The following is an 18,844-nucleotide window of genomic DNA, read 5'->3' on the forward strand; positions in this document are numbered from 1 at the left end:
AAGTCAAAAGGAAACTTTGGTGGTCTGCATATAGAACATGGGAACGCAGACATCGTGGCAGAGGTTAGTGACAAACACAGGTTCACACAGACCTGTTTGACTGGAAGAACAATGAGGTTCACACATGATTCATTCCAGGGCTCTTCCTAGACGCCAGTACGCTACACTTCTCCACCGCAGGAAAAGATGCTGCCGTGTGTCAGGGCCGAGTGGGACATCCACCACTGGATCCACTTCCCCTTCCCACTGCGTCCACGGTTCTAAAGAAAGAGTTCTTCCTGCTTACGTTTAAAGAATTTGCAAAGACAATACTTTAAGCTTTGAGGCAGAGTGTGATGGATGCTCAGCCTCTCTGAGGTTAATGGACACTCACATTTATAGCAACGGTGCTGTGGACCGTGGATGGCCTGTAGCCAAGACCAGGAGGCCGGTTTTCAAACATGTAAGCACTCTTCCACTCTCATGCACCTAAGTGAAGCCTGGAAAGTAAATGTGCTATGACAGCGACTCTGCATCACAATACATTCTAGCAGCTCCCCCAAAACAGTCACATGGCCTCTTTTCATCCCCAACCCGAGCACAACGAAACAACGAGGGACTCGAGAGGGGCTCTTGCACACACACACTTGTGCCTTGGAAGTGATCAGGTAGCTCCTCTAAAGCACTCAGCAAAGTTGCTCTTGTTAAAACATGCCCAATCCCTTCCCTGCCAGAGAGCTGTTAATCCTAACACGGCTGTGAGCCGCTAATTCCCGTAGAGTTGGAGCCTGCTGTTTGTTGATGAGTTGTGTAGTTACAAGCACTGGCGGCTGCAAGTTACAACATCCATCCACTCTTCCTTTTAGTGCCACGAGGGCTTTACATGGGAAAATAACATTATACGTGTCAAACATGGGTCTGCAAGCATGTACAGGGATCTAAAATCAAAGTGAGATAAAAAGAAAAATGTCAAACAGTGGTCATCTTTCTTTCACCAGCCACTAGATTTATGAAGCCCACAGTATGCACATTAAAAGAATCCCTGCTGTGCTGATGAGTCCATCGGATTAAACCGCCACCTACGTCGGTGCCCGGTGCTGTGAGAGGGCTTCTCGTGAAACAATGGGCATGGATTACAGTTAAGAGTCTTAATAGTATCTCCTCGACCTCAGGTTAAGACCATGTTGCTCCACTTTACCTTCGCTGGCGGTTTCCTTCTATCTGCTGGGATGCGATGATGTCGGCAGACTGCTCAGGCATGCAGAGCTCACGCTGTAAAGGGCCCACTCGTGGCCAACGACATTTTCAAAAGCAAAGGTGAAAGTGATGTGAAAGCACCATTAATCTTGGAGAGGATCGAGTTGGCACGTTTTGTTTTACATTCATATTACGCTGCTGGTTTCTGTAAGAAAACAGAACACACGAGTGAAACAAACCCTTGATGAATGCATTAAGATTAAAAATGTCTGAATGTATTTACAGTCCTTTTCATACAACAGGCAACGATTTCTAAATAAAGCCAAATTCCAAAAAGGAAATTAATAAAGACAACTAGACTATTTTAGTATTTATAGAAAAAGTAAAAGGATTCTAATGCATATTAGTCGTCCGTGTTGAAATTTAACAACCTGAAAAAACAAAATCATGTAAGGTGATGTTTTGAGCACATGCACGCTCTTGGTAGGATGCTTCTGTGTGCATGCGCTCAGGAATTACCTAAAAATAATTTATTTACTACAGAGAACAATAAAAAAAAGAATGATAAAATCACATCACATTTCTCTCCCCTCACCGAAGCTTCTTGTAATAATAAGTTATATTATACTGCCCCTGAAATGACTATATTGGATTGAACCGCCGTCCCCTCGTACACACTTGATCAGAGGAAAGCAGCGTGAGGCCTTGTTGAGGGTTGCTGCCAGACTTTGCCACTGCCTCCATGTGGCTTTAAAGAAAGGCTCCGACCACAGAAAGTAAATAAGCTTAGGTCTGCGCATTAATAACAGTTCAGTATACACAGTGTCTAAGTGGAGGCAAGCATTAGAGCCTCAATATAACTCTGAAGGGCAGGATTACTAAACAAACATGTTAGAGCATTAAAAGTATGAAATAAATAGTATATAAATAAGTAAAAGTTTGTAACAGGCTCTAATGGGATTTTGCGGACACAAAATTCAGGATCCGCAGTTTAAACACCAAAAGGAATTATGAATCGATTACTTGCAGAACACCCTGATGATACAAAATGTATGGCAAACACCACATAACCCACAGAGGTAAATTCAAACATTTCATTGTACAATAAACCTTTAATAAATAGTTTGTCATTAGTTTCCCATATTTACATAATAACCACCATTTACTTATGTTGCCATACTCATTTCTTGGCTAATTTTAGGCACAGAGAGAGAGAGAGAGAGAGAGAGAGAGAGAGAGAGAGAGAGAGGGGGCACAAACCACATTGTACTAAACAGGAGTGGCCAGCAGGTAACTCTTGAGAAATATATCATAATAATTGCACTATACAACCAAATAGACCAAGATGTGTAGGTCTCCTTGAGCAATAATAAATATATACACTTGCTGTACGTACAAGTAATTTTAGGACATTTACAGTCGTCTGCTTGAAAGCTGCACATGGGGCTGTTGCAGAACCTTAACAAATTTAGTAGGATCTGAATTCATGGTTTACCAATGTGTTGGTCCAATACATTTGAAATGAAATAAGAAAAAGTATGATATTCAGAAATTAAATCAACACCAATGGCCTTCTGTCTAGTAACACCCCTTCTGAAATGATAAAAAAAACTATGACGAGTCAACATGTACAGCTTGGCTTTGAACATTCGGTGACTTTTGTTATTATTTACTGACAAAACGGAGGAAAATATCAAATATAACTAACCACAGTGAAATGCTTATTAAATGATGATTGTGATTGAAAGGACAGATAGATGGACAGTCGATAATTTACGATAATGTTGAAAAGATTCCTAAAAATTACTGGGTGAAGTTTTAAAAAAGCTATAAAAAATTAAATTAAAAAAAACAATTCAGCCAAGTAAATTAAGACAAGAGAAAACAAAAAAAATATTCAAATCACTCAAGTAAATAAGCACACACACACACACACACACACACACAGTATGAAACCCAAACAAAGATTGGCACAAAATATATGATGTACATTTCTCTTCAGATAGAGGTTATCTTCTGTAAGCTACTAATCCACATAAAGTTGTTTTTGGCTAATTAAATGCACTTGAGGGACTTTAGAATAATTTACCAGTAAGGAGCACAGTATGTGAACAAAGGGAACACAGTATCACTGAAAACCAGGCACAGTGCCACCTATCGGCAAGAAAGAGTTTTACATTTTCTACATTATATTGAATGTGTTGACAGGACCATACTTCCCAATGAATTTTGGGACATTCATGATTCTATCAAAGTCATCACGTAACCTCTGTCCTCCTGGTTTGTTTGTATGCTTTTTGTGTGGAAGTTTTCAAAAATAAGTGTAGTTTTATCTAATGGGTGTTTATCTTGGTAATTGGTATTGGGTGTTGAGGATGCGAGCACTGTTATGTTTTTATGAACCAACTGATTCTTGAACGCCTATAATTTAATGCTATATTTTTACTCTATCCCAGGGAACATGTGTTTGTAGATAAATGTAAAACCTTAAATGCACTCATCACACATCATTCTTTTAGAAGAGAAATTCGCAGCTGTAACGTTTGCCAAAATTGGAGCATGTTAGCTTCCTTGCCTGTAGGGGGCGACAAACATTTTTCTCCCTCTAAAAGTCTAGACTACTGTTGCAGCAAGCTGTTTCCTCTAGGTGGCGCAGGTAAGTGTGGACAGCACTGGTCTGTCAATGACCAATAGGCTTCCTTTTGAAGAGAATCTGAAGGCTGTTAAATGTCAGTCTGTGAGTTCGAAGCCAGCTCCTTGAGGTGCTTCACAACAAAATCTCTACCATTTGCTTGTTATGGTTTGAGAAATTTGCAGTGCCTGATAACCGCCTGTACGGAAGCTTAAATGTCGGGGGTTCTGTGAAACCGTTTCATTGTTCATATTACCACTGTAGAAATGTATATCCGCCACATCACACTTAACCTTTGAATTATCTACCGCAGCAGCACGAGTGATATTCTTTTTAACCTAATGATATTAATTTAAAGACTCCGTGAAAACACTGACGTGCTGATGGCAACGCTTTAGCTCCAAATGGTCCAGAGGCTTGTAAAATAAAACCATGGTACTGTAAGCCTTAACCCTGACGGTGATAAATGTCCGGAAACAAAGAAACAAAAAGGGCATGTAACCAAAAAGGAGTAAAAAGTTTGTAACTGCTCCGATGGGAGCGATAGCACACGACTAGAGCCTTTTCAGACCTCGGTCTTCATACAGGTTAGGTAATTAAGTAATTAATATATATATATATTAATTAATATATATTCTAAGTCACTTCGAGGCAACATTTGTTTGACTAAAAAACTATCCTTCAGTTCGAACAGAGAAAAATATACAACCCAAACTGTACTACTAATCTAGAAAATGGCAAGCAAACACTGAAAAACAGCTTTGTCTAATAAAGTGGTCTCTCTCCCACGCCTCTCTGTCAGAAGTGTGATGTTTAAACAAAGTGTGGTCTTACGAAGCTTTTTATATCTGAACTGGTTGACCCATCTTGACATAGATTAGGCAGATTCCTCTCCCAACACCGGTTATCAGAGACCCCCCCTCATTGGTGTACAGTTGCTGCTGTGCATTCAGAGGAAGAACTGTGTTCCCTTCTCGGACGCTTTAACAGAGCGGTATTTGAAAAGACAAGCATCGGAACAGAATTTAGCTTGGGAAAGACCAGTAGACAAGTGCTGACCTGACTGTTTGTTACACAAACAGACAAAGTTGCCACTCAACTGGCTACAGAATAATATGAAGAATCACACAGGTATTTAGTAACATTTGATATCCACCCCACTCACAATCTAAACCAAATCACTCCGGTTCTGTTTTGCACCAGGAGGGGACAAGCTGTTGTATGCTTCCCTCTGTTAGCGCTTTATAGAAACCAAGGATTACAGTCCAGCTCAGCAAGACACACGCACACACACACACACCTTTCCACGGCAGCCCAAAAGAATACTAAACACACTCTCTTCATACAGGGTCTTTAGAGAGTCCTCACAATACCCTGCTTAAAAAAAAAAAGAAAAAAAAGAAGGGGTGGCTAAAGAAGGAGTGCCCACTTTTGTGCCGTGAACACAAACACCTCTTCATGGCACTCAAGTCTGATGTGTGCCTGAGGTGAGAGTGTGTCCATGTGGTAAAATGTGTATTTCTGTCCGTGTGTGCAGGGGTGTTGGGTTGGAGCGCCGTCTGCCCCCCTTAGCTGTGGTTATACACTGCTGTCCTCGAGCAGCGGCTCCTTGCCCTCGGCCCCGCTGCCCTGAGGGCTGTGGGAGTGACTCTGTGCCCCATTGCTGTGCTTCTTATAGGCACCGGGCCTTGCGCCGGGCCCTGTGTGCTCCGGGATAAACAATGCCACCAGCAGAGACAGCAGCACTGAGCATGCACCAAACAGGAAGGGAGGACCTGGGATGATGGCACTCTAAGAAGAGAGAAACATTTTGTTGAAGTACAGCTACCACATGTGCAACTTATTTGTACGTGCAACAGTATTGTGTATCTACCTCATCAGTGGGGTTGGCCATGTTGGGTTTGGCACCTTTCTCCGAGCCGTCTGTGTCTGTTAGCTCCACGTGGAACAAGTAGAAGACAAAACCATACAGAGCAGGGCCCAAACCATTACAGAGGCCTCGGATTCCAGTAATCATCCCCTGGACAACACCTGCAGGCAGACGGATATAAACACAACACTGTCAGGAACATCTCTAAAATAAAAGTAACTAAAGGTAGCATTGAATGCAGGGACTTGATCTAGTGTTTTAGTTGGGCATTAAGTTCATATGTAGCGGTTTGTTTGAAGACAAAATTAAACACTGATGCTTACTTATGTTATCAAACAGAAAAGAGAGAGATGTTAACAGTTGAGTAACTTACCTTGTTGGTCGGGGTCTGCATTACGGGACACGATGGCGCTGATGGCGGGGAAAGTGATGCTGGACATGGCTGCAAGCGCACCAGCAGCCCACATCATCCTGTAGAACAACACAACTTTTGTTAAGGATACAAAAACAACTTTTTAACCTTTCAAGAATAGGATTAATAAAAGATTATGGCTTAACTTTGATTCAATTGTGCTTCTGTAACCAAACTGTATCTATATACCGGTACACAAATAAGCAGTGACTGAGCCTTAAAGTCAGAAATGTCAAAGCTAATTTGAGATACAGTCGTACTTCCTATTCAATTTATAAAAAATTAAAACCATGACAAAGATTTGTATGTTTAGGTTTTCAATCATGTGACTGCTTTAAGCTAAGTAATGGACACTGTTTTATTCTTTTTTTGCAAACATGGAGCAAGCTGACCTTTATTTAAGTACATTTCCTAGGTATTGACCAAAGCAGAGAGCAGCAACAAGACGACATGTTGTGAATGCTTTCATTCAGAATCAATGGACATTATGGGTCACTCTGCCCTCCCCTCCAGGCAGAAACAACTGAACAAACCGACACAGGTGCTATGATCTATAACCGGTGTGTCAGGGTGGTGGTTGTTTAGTAAAAGCACCTTTTCTTTATATTTACACATTTCAAGTGAAACATCCGTTGAACTACTGCTTTTTGCTTTGGGAAAAACATGTTTTTTTTTCTCAAAAAGGCACTGAATCAAAATAAAAATTAAATTGTACATTGGTCAAAAACAAGCTTTTAAATTCCAACACTATATTGATGCCTTTATAGAGTCTCAGTTATCAGATTAGTCTCATGAACTATTTAAAAAGGCTATGCTCCCCTCTGCTGGTTTGTCAGGGCATTACAACAGCAAACAATAAGAAATTATAATGCAAAAAATGTCAATAGTGCATGTACTAGCATTAACTCAAGGATTAGGCCTGAGACAGTTGGGTATCATTTAGATTTTATTGACTCAGATTATAGATTCTGCTTGGTATCTTTAGGTTTTTGGAATATTATTTAAGTAACATTGAGAGCAAAATAATAAATTTTCAGCAGATCTGTATTTTGTGATTTTCTTTACTTGAAAGTTCAAAAAAAGAGAAATATAAATACTCTCCATCTTGCGTGCACAAGTTAAATATATTGGGGTTGAATGAGCCACCATTATGTGATTATTCTGATCAGAAGCATTATGCCAATGACTGGTTTTGCACAATGCTGCAGGAAATGCCTGTTCATACGAGACACACTTCCTTCCTTCCTTGCTTCCTTGAATTATACTGCTGTGTGATCAGATTTATCACTTCCATCTTAAGCGTGCGCATACTTCTGAACCTGATCTGCAGATCAAACTTTGCTTCCAGGAATCATCAAGTGGAATCGAAAACCATATTTCTCAATTAATTTCTGGTTCTTAGTGTGTGGTGTGTCTGTCCCTTTTGAATGAATGCAGTGGAAAGATGAATGTGTATTATATATATATATATATATATACACGTTACTGACCAGGGCTGAGACCCAAAGCCGTACCACGCCAGCTGAAGGATCTGGAAGCCGAGGCCGAGCAGGATTGTGTTCTTATTCCCTATGGACCGCATCAGGATCCCCAACACCACCGTCTGCAGAAGCACCGCACACAGGTCACACAAGTAACCTCTCAGGAAGCATAAAGTAATGCAGCAAATAGTTTGACTCATGTTCACTTCACTGGAGTTTTAACTCTAACGTAGAGCTAAAGCAAACACTTGATTAATCTACGGATAGAAAGGTTATCTGCAGCAATAATTAAAATAAACTATCCACTCAAATGTTAAAATGTGCTGCTTTTCTTTTCTTTGTCTTCTGTCATAGTAAACTGAATAGCTTTGGGTGGTTTTTGGACAAAACAAGCAAGTTGAAAACCCCATTGTTACTTCTGTCTTCACTGTTCACACATCTAACATGTCCTTCTGTTCTCTGTTGTTCTTTTCCCCTTTTGAAAGATGTTTGTGGAGTTTGTCCTAATCCAAACTGTGAGGGTGTAGTTTGTTGTACAGGTTCTAAAGCGCTGTGATGCAAATAAGTCAAGACAAATACAATTTGAATTGACTGCACATTTCATCAAATGGGCTCTGGAAAATGTGATGCCTTTCACAATCTTCTGCCATGTTAATTAACAATTAAGAATGACATTAATAAACAAACATAAGACAAAGTAATGTTTTTCAGTACCTGGGCTATTATTGAGAGGATCCCCACAACAGCGATAAAGGCAGCCACGGTCTCTGAAGAGAAGCCGATGATCTGAGGAGCAGATAGCATTCAGACGACATAAGTTAGAATATGAGAAGAGAAGCAAAGTCAGACAAACAAGACAAGTTGCTCAAAGCCTTCCCCCAATTTCCACCAAACACAAAAGGAAGAAGGGAGATATTTTTGTTGGCCTTTTGTAAACACATGCCGTGTACACCTGTATTTTGGAACAAAAAGGTGCACCTCTTTTCTCCCCTTGTATTTATTTAGGTCAATTTATATGCTGCCCTCTATCTCTTTCAATACAGGCAGCCTCAGGTGTAGCTGGTGTGAGGTGCATTTCATTTATGACAATGAATGTAGAGATATATACTGTATATGATAAAGCAACTTCTGCATAAAGGGAACTGGAAGATGTGAAGAGCAATGTTAGGCTCCAGAACTACTTTTTAGTCTTTTTTTTAAGATGGTATGGTTTTCAGACTTGCCCGACTGGTTCATCTGTCAACGTTTACACAAACTTAACAAACAAGCAGTTTGAAAAGTAAAGTCCACGTCACCTCGAAGCTGGCAGGAGCTTTAAATGCTACTGTATCTTTAGTAAAGAAGTCTAAATCAGGCTAGATGGGCTTTTAAAATAGATCTGTTTTTTCTCCCGACCTGGGCCCCATTTCTCGTACATGGCTCAACTAAGTCGATCAAATGTCCTATTAGCCATCTTAAATTAACACAATGATTGACATAAGGCGATCCCGGTTTCTCCAAGGCTGATCCGTGCTCAAACCATCTCGTTAATTTGAACCAGATGTCAGTACTCAGGATAATTGCACGTGCCCATCCAACTTCAGAAGAGGGAAGTGTCAATCACAGAATCTATGATTTTCTAACAGCACAAAGGCAAATAAACTCAAAGGAAGAGCCTCTTTTATCTCCGCTGACGAGCAGGAAATGATCATGAACGTGTATGAGGAATTACAGACCACAATCACGGCAAAATCAAATCTATCTATCTATCTATCTATCTATCTATATATATCTATCTATATATATATATATATATATATATATACACACACACACACACACACATCTCATCACCCGTAGGCTCACACAGCTCGGTAACTTTCACCGACTAAGTCTAGATAACTGGATGAAAATCCTCTTTATTCGCATCCATTTGTCTTTGCATTGCCTTTCATGGAATATACTCGCAACGCTTTTGGTGTGTTAAATGTATTGGCTAATTTTAAGTGCCTCATTCTTTAAATGTGCCTGCTGGCAGTCGGCTTAATGGCTTTCCCGATGTTCTGCATCGCCGACACTGTACAACAATGTACCACAAGGTTCTGCAAACAGTCTGTGAGACAGTCAATGCTGTGGCGTGTGGTGTTCAATGTACGGCTCCAGAAGGTCTGTAATAAATGATTCCTTGCTGGCAGAATCGATAGCGCTCGTATAGGAAGTCATCATCACGTGATAACGGATCTTGGCGATCTCGAAGAACTCTCTCCCTATAAAATGTTAATCTAACTAATATCGCTCCTTCAACAATGAGGAAGGGAGCTCCCATTTTCCTCCGGGGGAGTGGACAGTTTATCCAGCTAGACTGAATGAGCCTGCGCTGGAGCAGGATCAAATTTTTTGATGTGTTGCTATGGTGATTTTGCCAAACTTGTTTCGAGGAACTGAAATTACTGATTTGTGTAATCTCATCCGGAAAATTATCCCGCTAACCACGTTAGCCAGGTACGAGAAATAGGGCCCTGTTCAGACATTATTCCTTGAGTTTTGTCTGTTGCTTTTCCAGCTTTTTGTTAGCAAATCAAATGGCTTAAGTATGACGCTGCCATATTAATACCAAATATAACAAACCAGTGTCTTAGATTCCGAATATCACAATAATACTTTTTTGTATCCATTTTACACGCCCCAAAAATGTATTTAATGCGACAGAGAAACTGCTGTTTGTGTCTACTGTGAATAACGTTTACGGTTGAATCCTTAAATCACAATTCCATGTCACATTTGGCTGAGTAGGTGCCATGACATGTGGCGTAAAAGTGTACAAACAATATTTGGATAAATTGTCATGTTCTTTCTGAAGTGTAAAAGAGCAATGTGTTACCTGTCTGAGATAGAGGAAGAAGCTGGAGTACTGGCCAGCCTCGGGGAGGTAGGAGAGAAACACTGTGATACAGATGAGGAGCACCGTGGAGTCCTGGCCCACCTTACGCAGAGACTGAAAGGTGCAAGAAGGATTTCACTTTTAATTGATAGCTACATAGACATGAGCAATGTTAGTGGAGACCATTTACCATCATCTCAGGACTTAAATAAGCCTTCAAAAAACACATCTGCTGCCCAATGCCCTGCCGTAATCACCATGGATATTATAACAGTCATGTGAGTATCTTCTAGAATTATAGTTATTGTAGTACAAAATATCCTGTTTTTTTGTTTTGTTTCTCTGGACAGTACTTGGATGTTAAAAGGGGAGCAGGCTACACTAAATGCGTACAGTTTGGCAGGTTTGCAAACAGAGCTGATGAAACACACTGCAATCAACTGCTGTTTGTGAAGAACCCTGTGCATAATACTGGGTCATAGTGAACAACAAGATGTTTTATGTTGTCACTCACAGAGAAGGGGTCTGCCTGTTCCCAGGAGATGGGTGCTCCCCATGATGCTGGCCTCATCTTCTCTGGCAGCGACTCTGGTACGGCCACCAGGATGAAGCAGATGTCCAGCAGGGCGATGGCTGTGGCCAGGATCACCACCAAGGTGTCACCGTAGGTCACAGATAAGTAGGCTCCGATGGCCGGGCTGGTAACCAGGCTGGCTGCAAAGGTAGCGGATACCTGAAGGGAGCGAGAGGCAGAGCTAAGAGCTGAGCAAAACAGGAAGTGACTAAACAGTCTTTCAATGCATTTATATTTTCTAATTGGTTAGGAATCTTTGGTTGAGAAATTATTCAGTTTTGAAAAGTGGAAAAAACAATTAAGGCATAATTTTTCACTGAGAATTGCCTCATAAATAATTCTGGAGTCATTTAAAAGTCATAGTTTAACAGGACTCCTTACCAAACCGTATGCTGTGCTCCTCTCATGCTCCTGCGTGATATCCGCCACATAGGCAAAGATCACAGAGAAGGTGACGGCAAAGACGCCGGACATGGAGATAACGGCAAAGTACCACCTGAAAGAATAAAAATGTATGATGTTGTTAATTAGTCATTTTGGGTAGTTTATTCTGTTGTTTTTATGAAGAAGGTGAAGTACTGTAATGCAACCTAATACAACAAGACAGAATAATCGAATAGAGCTGTTGGTGTTTTGTACTCACCATGGGCTGATCTTCATCAGTGGAATGGGTGCACACGTGAAGAAGACTGTTAGCAGCAGGAAGGATTTGCGTCCCCATACATCTGACAACGCTCCAATCAGCGGAGCACTCAGAAATGATAATAGACCCTGGAGAGGATGCAGAGACAACGATGGGGCACAAGCGACAACAAGTGCACAGCGACTGTGATTCAAGTACACAGAAACCTGTAGGTTTTGGTTTGAGGTCTGTTTTGAAGTGAAACCAGTGGGGGACATTATGATTGACACATTACAGCCAGATAATACAGATGATCTTTGTAATGTTATCATCTGGTAAATAAGACAGTTATTTGGTATTATGTTTTATTTTTGTGTGACCTCAAAATATTTTTTGTCATTCCATGGCGTTGACACATAGACCGCAGGCAACCATGTTCGTCGGTGGTCACTTGTTCGCATAGTAAGTATTTCTTGGTCAGAGAACAACAATTAGCTTTTTCACAGCGATTTCATTTGTTCTTACTCTGCTAAATATTTTAGAACCATGCGTAGGCACATATTTTAACTAAATGCATCTTCTATTAAAACTGCATTTATTAAAAAAGGCTTTAATAGACAATATTTTAAACTTTTAACTTACTTGTGCATTGGTCAAAAGTATTAAATGACTATGAAATTGACACCCTTTCATCCTCTTGAGGTTTGTAAATGAAGCTTCAACCATCTGATCACTCGAGTCAGAAACAATTCTTAGCAGCCTCGACTGGAATCTAATTCTACAAATAGTATAATTTACTAACAATATTAGTGTAGCATAATCTTTATCTGCCACTTTGTAGAAATAGAGTTTAACAGGATGAACAGCATGCACAAAAAAAAGTAAAACCAACAAAACAACCTATGAGGCATTCAAATGTCAATGTCATTATTAATGACACTTTGAAATATTCACTAATGCATCATTAGTCATGTTGCACGAAATGAGAAAGTCAAAAATAATTAGAAGCATGTACGCTCCAACTATCTTTAGACACACATTCTGTAGCCAACTGGGGAACCTGCTCAGGTAACTGGACAGCTTGCAGGTGTTTACATGTAACTGCATTGGTGTTAAGCAGGGCGTCGCTGAACAAGAGTGCACATGCTCAGCAAATAAAAGCAAGACAATCTTGCTGAAGAAGAACAATGTTCGTTAACAGAAGCCGTAGTGCCAAAAACAAAAAAGCATATGGCTATATAGCTATATATATATATAATTTATTTCTAGTAAACTACCGATCAACTCCAGAGTGCACACAAAGTTTTTCCTCCCATTATTTTAAAGTCATTACTAAATTAAATGACACCAATGATATTGCTTGTTATTGCGGTATTGTCGATAAAACAACTAGACATAACTTGGTAGCATCGCGTCACTGCTAAATTATAGTCATAAGAGACAGAATATTCTGTTTGTGCGTACTGATAACTTACCTTGACACCATGGATAAGTCCATTCATCAGGAATGTGTGTTGGGGGAATGTCTGGTGTAATACCTGAAGAACAAACACAGATAATACCACATGAAACCACATTATACACATAGTTTGCATCACATTTCAAAGAAAATCTACCAAATGATGGGGGGCTGAAATCCAGAAAATAAAACATTAATTAAATCATTAAGGCAGATTGTGATTCTTGAGACCAAACAGCACATGGCTAGCTGAAATGTAGTTGAATGCTTGGATCACTCTGCAGATAAACATTGTTATTCCTCATGCGAGCACTAAATCATGTCATAAAATCAACAAAGAAACCCAGAGTATAGATTTAAAATACATTTTCAGCACAGTCTTCCCACAGGAATTGTGCCAAACATATTTTGTGTTCTGAAAGAAATAACTATTTGATTACCTGTCGTTCTATTTTAATAAAGTATCGATACTAAAAATATGCGAAACTGTATCGTTTTGAACGTACTAGTATCGGTACACCGTGCAATCCTAGTCTCCATGTTGAGAGCTGTTAAGACGCAATAGAAATGCTCCCAATCTCGTATATAGCACCTTAAATTAAACAATACAATTTACTCCATGTATAGCTATATTTAAAAATTAGATTTGTAAAGCTTTCTTATAAACAATGGATATATATGGACAACTTTTCCATTTTTGACCCAAAAAAAACATAGTTAAGGGGTGGCTGTGGCTCAAGCGATACAATCTGATGAGCAGTTCAGCCTCTGCCAGTGTATGAATGTGTGTGAGGATGGGTAGATGTTGTGTAAAAGCACTTTGAGCGGAAGACTAGAAAGTATTTCAGGATATGTTCAGGCACTGTTCCTACAATAGTGTATTTTTGGGAGGAGTGGAAAGGAGAGTCCAGTTCAAAGTCCATACCGACAGTGTCATTAACACTTGTGTGAGAACATGAAGCTGTGGTGTAAATTAGGACATCTGGAGCTTGACAGACTAAATAACAGGATCTAGCTATTGTTTAGTGGTACAGAAGGAAAAGCTCCTGGCATGGCTAAGACTCTCCTCTCTTCCTCTGGGAGTCAGTTACCCTACACACATGGACTGTGAATGCTCAGTGACAACTGTTGCTGCTGGATACTAATGAAGCACTATGTTCATTGGGAGCAGTGAAGCGGTTCCTCTCATCTTCAGGCGCCCTCTGATTAGTCCAAAATGCAAATCCCACCTTCGCCCAGGGATCAACAAACCTCCAGTAATTAAGGACTTACAAACCCCCAGTAATTAATGCTTAACAGTTACACATATAACCACCTCTTCAAAACAAAACTGCAGGAAAGTCTGCATTGCATAATCCTGTCTGGTTCACATCATGTGGCGCACAGAGATTTACTTATTTGTCTGAGGTACCAATTTCTATCCAAAGTAATTTACGTAGAGAAAAAAAACGTGCAAGTAAAAAAAACTAAACTGGACACGATTTAAATAAATAGAGAGCTTGGTTGAAGAATGGAAAGCCACTGTCAAAATAAGGACAACTATTAATACACAATCCTGGCTGGTATGTAATAAAGTATGTCATCACTATTAATCATCTTAGCACTTTGCTTACAAATTTCACCTGTTTTTGAGGAAACGATCCATCTGTGTTTTTTTAATTTGGGCTTAATGTTCTTCTGGTGGCAACACTTTTCAAAAACACAGGTAACAGGTAACACTGCCCGAGTTGCATGTAGCAAACATGTAAACCACACTACTCTGCAGTGCACTGAGGTGAATGTGGAGTGTGGTTTGCCTCACCGGCAACTGTGCTGCTGCCTAACAACACAAACCAGTGACCCCCTGATAAGCCTTTTCAACAAAGAACTGGTGCTCAGACAATGCAACAGTTTGATGCCCTTTTCATATTTCTCAGTCCATTAGCACTTGGCAAAACATCTGCCAACGCACACGCACAAAAAAAAAAAACCTGCGTCACACAGAGCCTCAGTGATTTGATTAGGAATTCAATCATTCATAGACACTGATGGGCCTTGTACAATTTCAGTCAATGGAAAAGGCCACTCTGGCTGTGATACGAGACAAGAGAGGTGTAGGCGTATAAATATATTACCAACGGTTACATAACCGTGTATCTACGTGAGAGTGCGTATGTGTCCGGGCTTACCGTGAGCATTGGGGTGGTGAGAAGACCCCATGCAAAAAACTCCAAGAAGATGACCACCACTGCATGGTAAACACTGGGCTCACCGATTCCCTGAGGCTGCATGAGACAGAGAGAGACGCATACAAATAGAAAGGTGATCAGCCAAGAAGCAACACAGGTTTTTTCACAGTGACACAATACCAGATCGAACAGATGTTGCATCACCTGATCCTGTGGGACAGCCCACAGTTGGGATAAAGTAAGTAAGCAAATGTGAAATATCATTTCCCTCTAGACTTATGGGAAAAAGTATGTACACTACGAGAAGTTTTTACTTGGCCAATACAGGGCTGCATGTTGAACTAAACCACTAAAAGAATCAGGATTGCCCTGTGATTTGCATACTTTTTTCCTTCAATTAAAATGATAAATAATACGTCATACGTAAATCTGCTCATGGGACACAATCAATTAGTAGATGTACATCTACACAAATAATGTGATTACTGCAAATAAACAGATTAAGGGAATCTTTTGAATAAGAAATGTCTACAATGCACAGTAACTCCATTAGGGTGACTTTACAAGTTGCTGGATAGTCATAAAACATTAGATGCATCTTGGAGGCAATAAAAAAACCTAATGAAAATGGTATTAGTTTCTAAACTGATAACATTTACAGAGAACAAATAAAACACTGTATATTTCCAGCCAAAATTAAGTCATATTGTTTTATTATATAAGTCATTCTGCATTTTTTTTCTCTACTCTACAACATGAGCTTCGTGGTGCCTGCACAAACTATCAAAATTGAAGATCCAAGAACATACATGCCAAGACTAATTTAAAAAGCAGTATTGTGGCTCTTTTAATCCTTTCATACTTAGTCAAATTACAACATTATTGTGATTGAGATGGAGTATAGCTGTTTACATGCAATATCAGCTATATTGCCTTACAAATTAATGCACCGACCATGAATCAAGCGGAGACGATTAAATTAATTTAAAATGTATCCAAGTGTTCTGTGATTGTGTTGCCTGTTTACAGGCACAATAATTCGTAAAAAAAAAAAAAAGTTATAAAATTCATTACAGACAACATTCTTCCAAATTTAAGTAAAGCGTTTCTTCATTTAAATTTCACAGCTGCGAGCCAACGTGTTTAATTCAAGAGTTAAAAATAACCAAATATTCTGTACTATCGTTGACTGATACCCAATAAATATAGACCTATAGCTATAATGAGTAAAACACAAATTGGCATCCTTTAAACTTGTAAAACCCACTCCCTAGAGAGGAAGTCACTTTTTTTAAGGACAGTCAAATCTATACAAGTCCGTATGGTGAAGAGATAGTGTGATCGAGCGTGAATGCTGAGCAGAATCTTTAACAGGAATCACACCGAGGAGTGATAATTGTGGAGACTATAAAGTAGGCCGGGGCCACCTTAACATAGACATTAGCTGCTAGTTTACTCACTCATGTGGTTTGTCACTTCCCCATGTGGAGAGGATGAAAGCATCAAAAAAAATGTGTCGACAGATCTGAGTACGACTGAGCGGGGCACAAGCGTCAATGTTCGCTGTAGGACTGTATAATTCTACTGGTTCATTTAAAGTTATTGTCACAGGCAAATGAGGAAACTTCCATCCATGTTGTTATATGTCTATGATCACACCACCTGCTGAACTGGATAAAAGAGGAACATTCTGTAAAAGTTTCATTCTAGGGATGTTGCAACTTCCGCCACTGAAATGACAACCAGCTACACAAGTTACATCACATCTAGCTATTGACTGGATCAAGGATTGGATGTTTAAAGTGAAATCTTAATGGCTGAGTAGTCAGACGAAGCTGCTGTTATACAGTAGGGCAATAGCAATGGTCTGAACTAAGGACCTCATCATGTCAGGTGTTTAACAAATGTATAGACAGGAGGCCATCAACAGAATGACAGGACAATTACCAAGAGAAAACAACATTTTGGGGTTTTCTTCATTAGGATTACAAATCTGTCTTTATATGGATACCCAGAATGTTTGGCATAGCTGTCCAACAGATTACATAACTATCTCTGATGCATCCCTGTATTTATAACAATCCTACCATACTCAGTCTTTGCCAAATTTCTAAAAATTGTGAAAATAACTAGAACCTCTTCCTAGTTCGCTGTCTATTTGGTCTGTGCATTGAGGACGGATGACGCTGCCTGCTAAGGGCATCGTCTCACATGGGGTGGAAGCGCACCTGAACCACAGGTGCCAATGACCCAGCGAAGTGACATGCAAACAACAAGCTGGTATTTAACCAATCACGAGCACCACATTCTGAACAGACATCATATAGTTATAAGCTTTCGTTACGTCGCAGCTGTTTAACAGGGGCAGTCAATATTTTTGCTTTTCTTGAATGTTGACTTAACGTTGACCGTCGTGCTTTTCTCTTTTTCCCCCAACCAACGTTAACAAACTATGCTTTTTAAAGTACTGCCTTCTCCCATTTACGAAACACATTACCGACTACGCATATCTTACGTTGACCGACAAGTGACACTACTTTGTCAAATACAATAATGATCAGTTTGTTGCAGCAGTTTAAAAATGAACCCAATTAGACACATATGCTAGTGAGCTAACGCGAGTGTGAACCAAGCCCCCAATCTCAGCCTTAGAGTGAAGCATCGTCATGCGACGTTTTGAGGATTTTAACAAACGCGAGACACCGTGAAACATTACGTGCTGGTTTAAAGTTAGATTAACTAATATTCGGGTAAACTGAAATACTGCGGGAAGATAAATAAATGACACAACGTTGACGTTAGCCAGCTAGCATCACCAGGGCTGACGTGTGAAAACGTAGGCCGCTAACGTTCACCGCGAGCTGCGTGAGCGAGACGGACTCGGTTAACGTTAAAGACAGAAAGATATAAACATTGCGACCGATACGTTTTTAGTGAAATAAACAAGGATACTAACTAACTCCGGAAGCCGAGGGCCAGTTTAACTCAGTGGCAAGCTCACTTAACAAAGATAAATAAATATTTAACTCACACTTCCTCCATCTTTTATTATAATTTTCTTTGCAAGAAGAATGCTGCGGTTCAGCCGCTTTTTCTTCTTTTTCTCCCCCGTCATTGTTAACTTATGTCCATTCTTGGTGTTAGAGGGTCATCGTTGCACCTATCAAAACTAAAACAATCTACTGATGTCGGCTACTGAGCTCATAACACCTCGGAAGTCGGCTATGGGCAGCTAGCAGCGAGCTACCTAAATGATGATTTCTCCACCTCACTTCAACCCGTCTTCCTGTACTAAATGTAGACCCGCCCTTCCAGTCCAACACCGCTAAACTAGTGGCTGCCTGGTGTGCGAGCAAATCCAATCCGTGGTTCTGATTGGTTAAGAAAAAACATGGGCGCTACTGATCCTCAAATGGCGATTTGTGAACATCACATCGCGGGTTCGATGTACAAGAGGAAATCCCGTATATGGTGATTGGCTGAGTTTATGAAGAAAGTGTACACGATGTTCAACTACTTCCACTAACACAATAACAACAACACATCACACCGCTGGGTTCGGTATACAAGAATACATCTCCTATACAGTG

At 40.1% G+C, this 18,844-nt stretch overlaps 1 protein-coding gene across 1 annotated transcript; it reads right to left on the reverse strand.

Annotated features, from left to right (window-relative positions):
* Window positions 1-2,256: 2,256 nt before the first annotated feature.
* On the reverse strand, window positions 2,257-18,536 carry mfsd14a2 (major facilitator superfamily domain containing 14A2). Its single transcript, XM_034555274.1, has 12 exons — window positions 18,286-18,536; window positions 15,255-15,350; window positions 13,103-13,165; window positions 11,649-11,776; window positions 11,387-11,501; window positions 10,946-11,164; window positions 10,432-10,545; window positions 8,286-8,357; window positions 7,581-7,693; window positions 6,052-6,149; window positions 5,682-5,839; window positions 2,257-5,599 (listed from the first exon to the last, which is right to left on the reverse strand). Exons 1-12 carry the CDS (start codon window positions 18,367-18,369, stop codon window positions 5,387-5,389), a joined length of 1,473 nt encoding a protein of 490 aa, XP_034411165.1. The 5' UTR covers window positions 18,370-18,536; the 3' UTR covers window positions 2,257-5,386.
* Between the last annotated feature and the right edge of the window lie 308 nt (window positions 18,537-18,844).

Source organism: Cyclopterus lumpus, chromosome 17 (genome assembly GCF_009769545.1).
Source record: "Cyclopterus lumpus isolate fCycLum1 chromosome 17, fCycLum1.pri, whole genome shotgun sequence".
Classification (NCBI taxonomy): domain Eukaryota; kingdom Metazoa; phylum Chordata; class Actinopteri; order Perciformes; family Cyclopteridae; genus Cyclopterus; species Cyclopterus lumpus.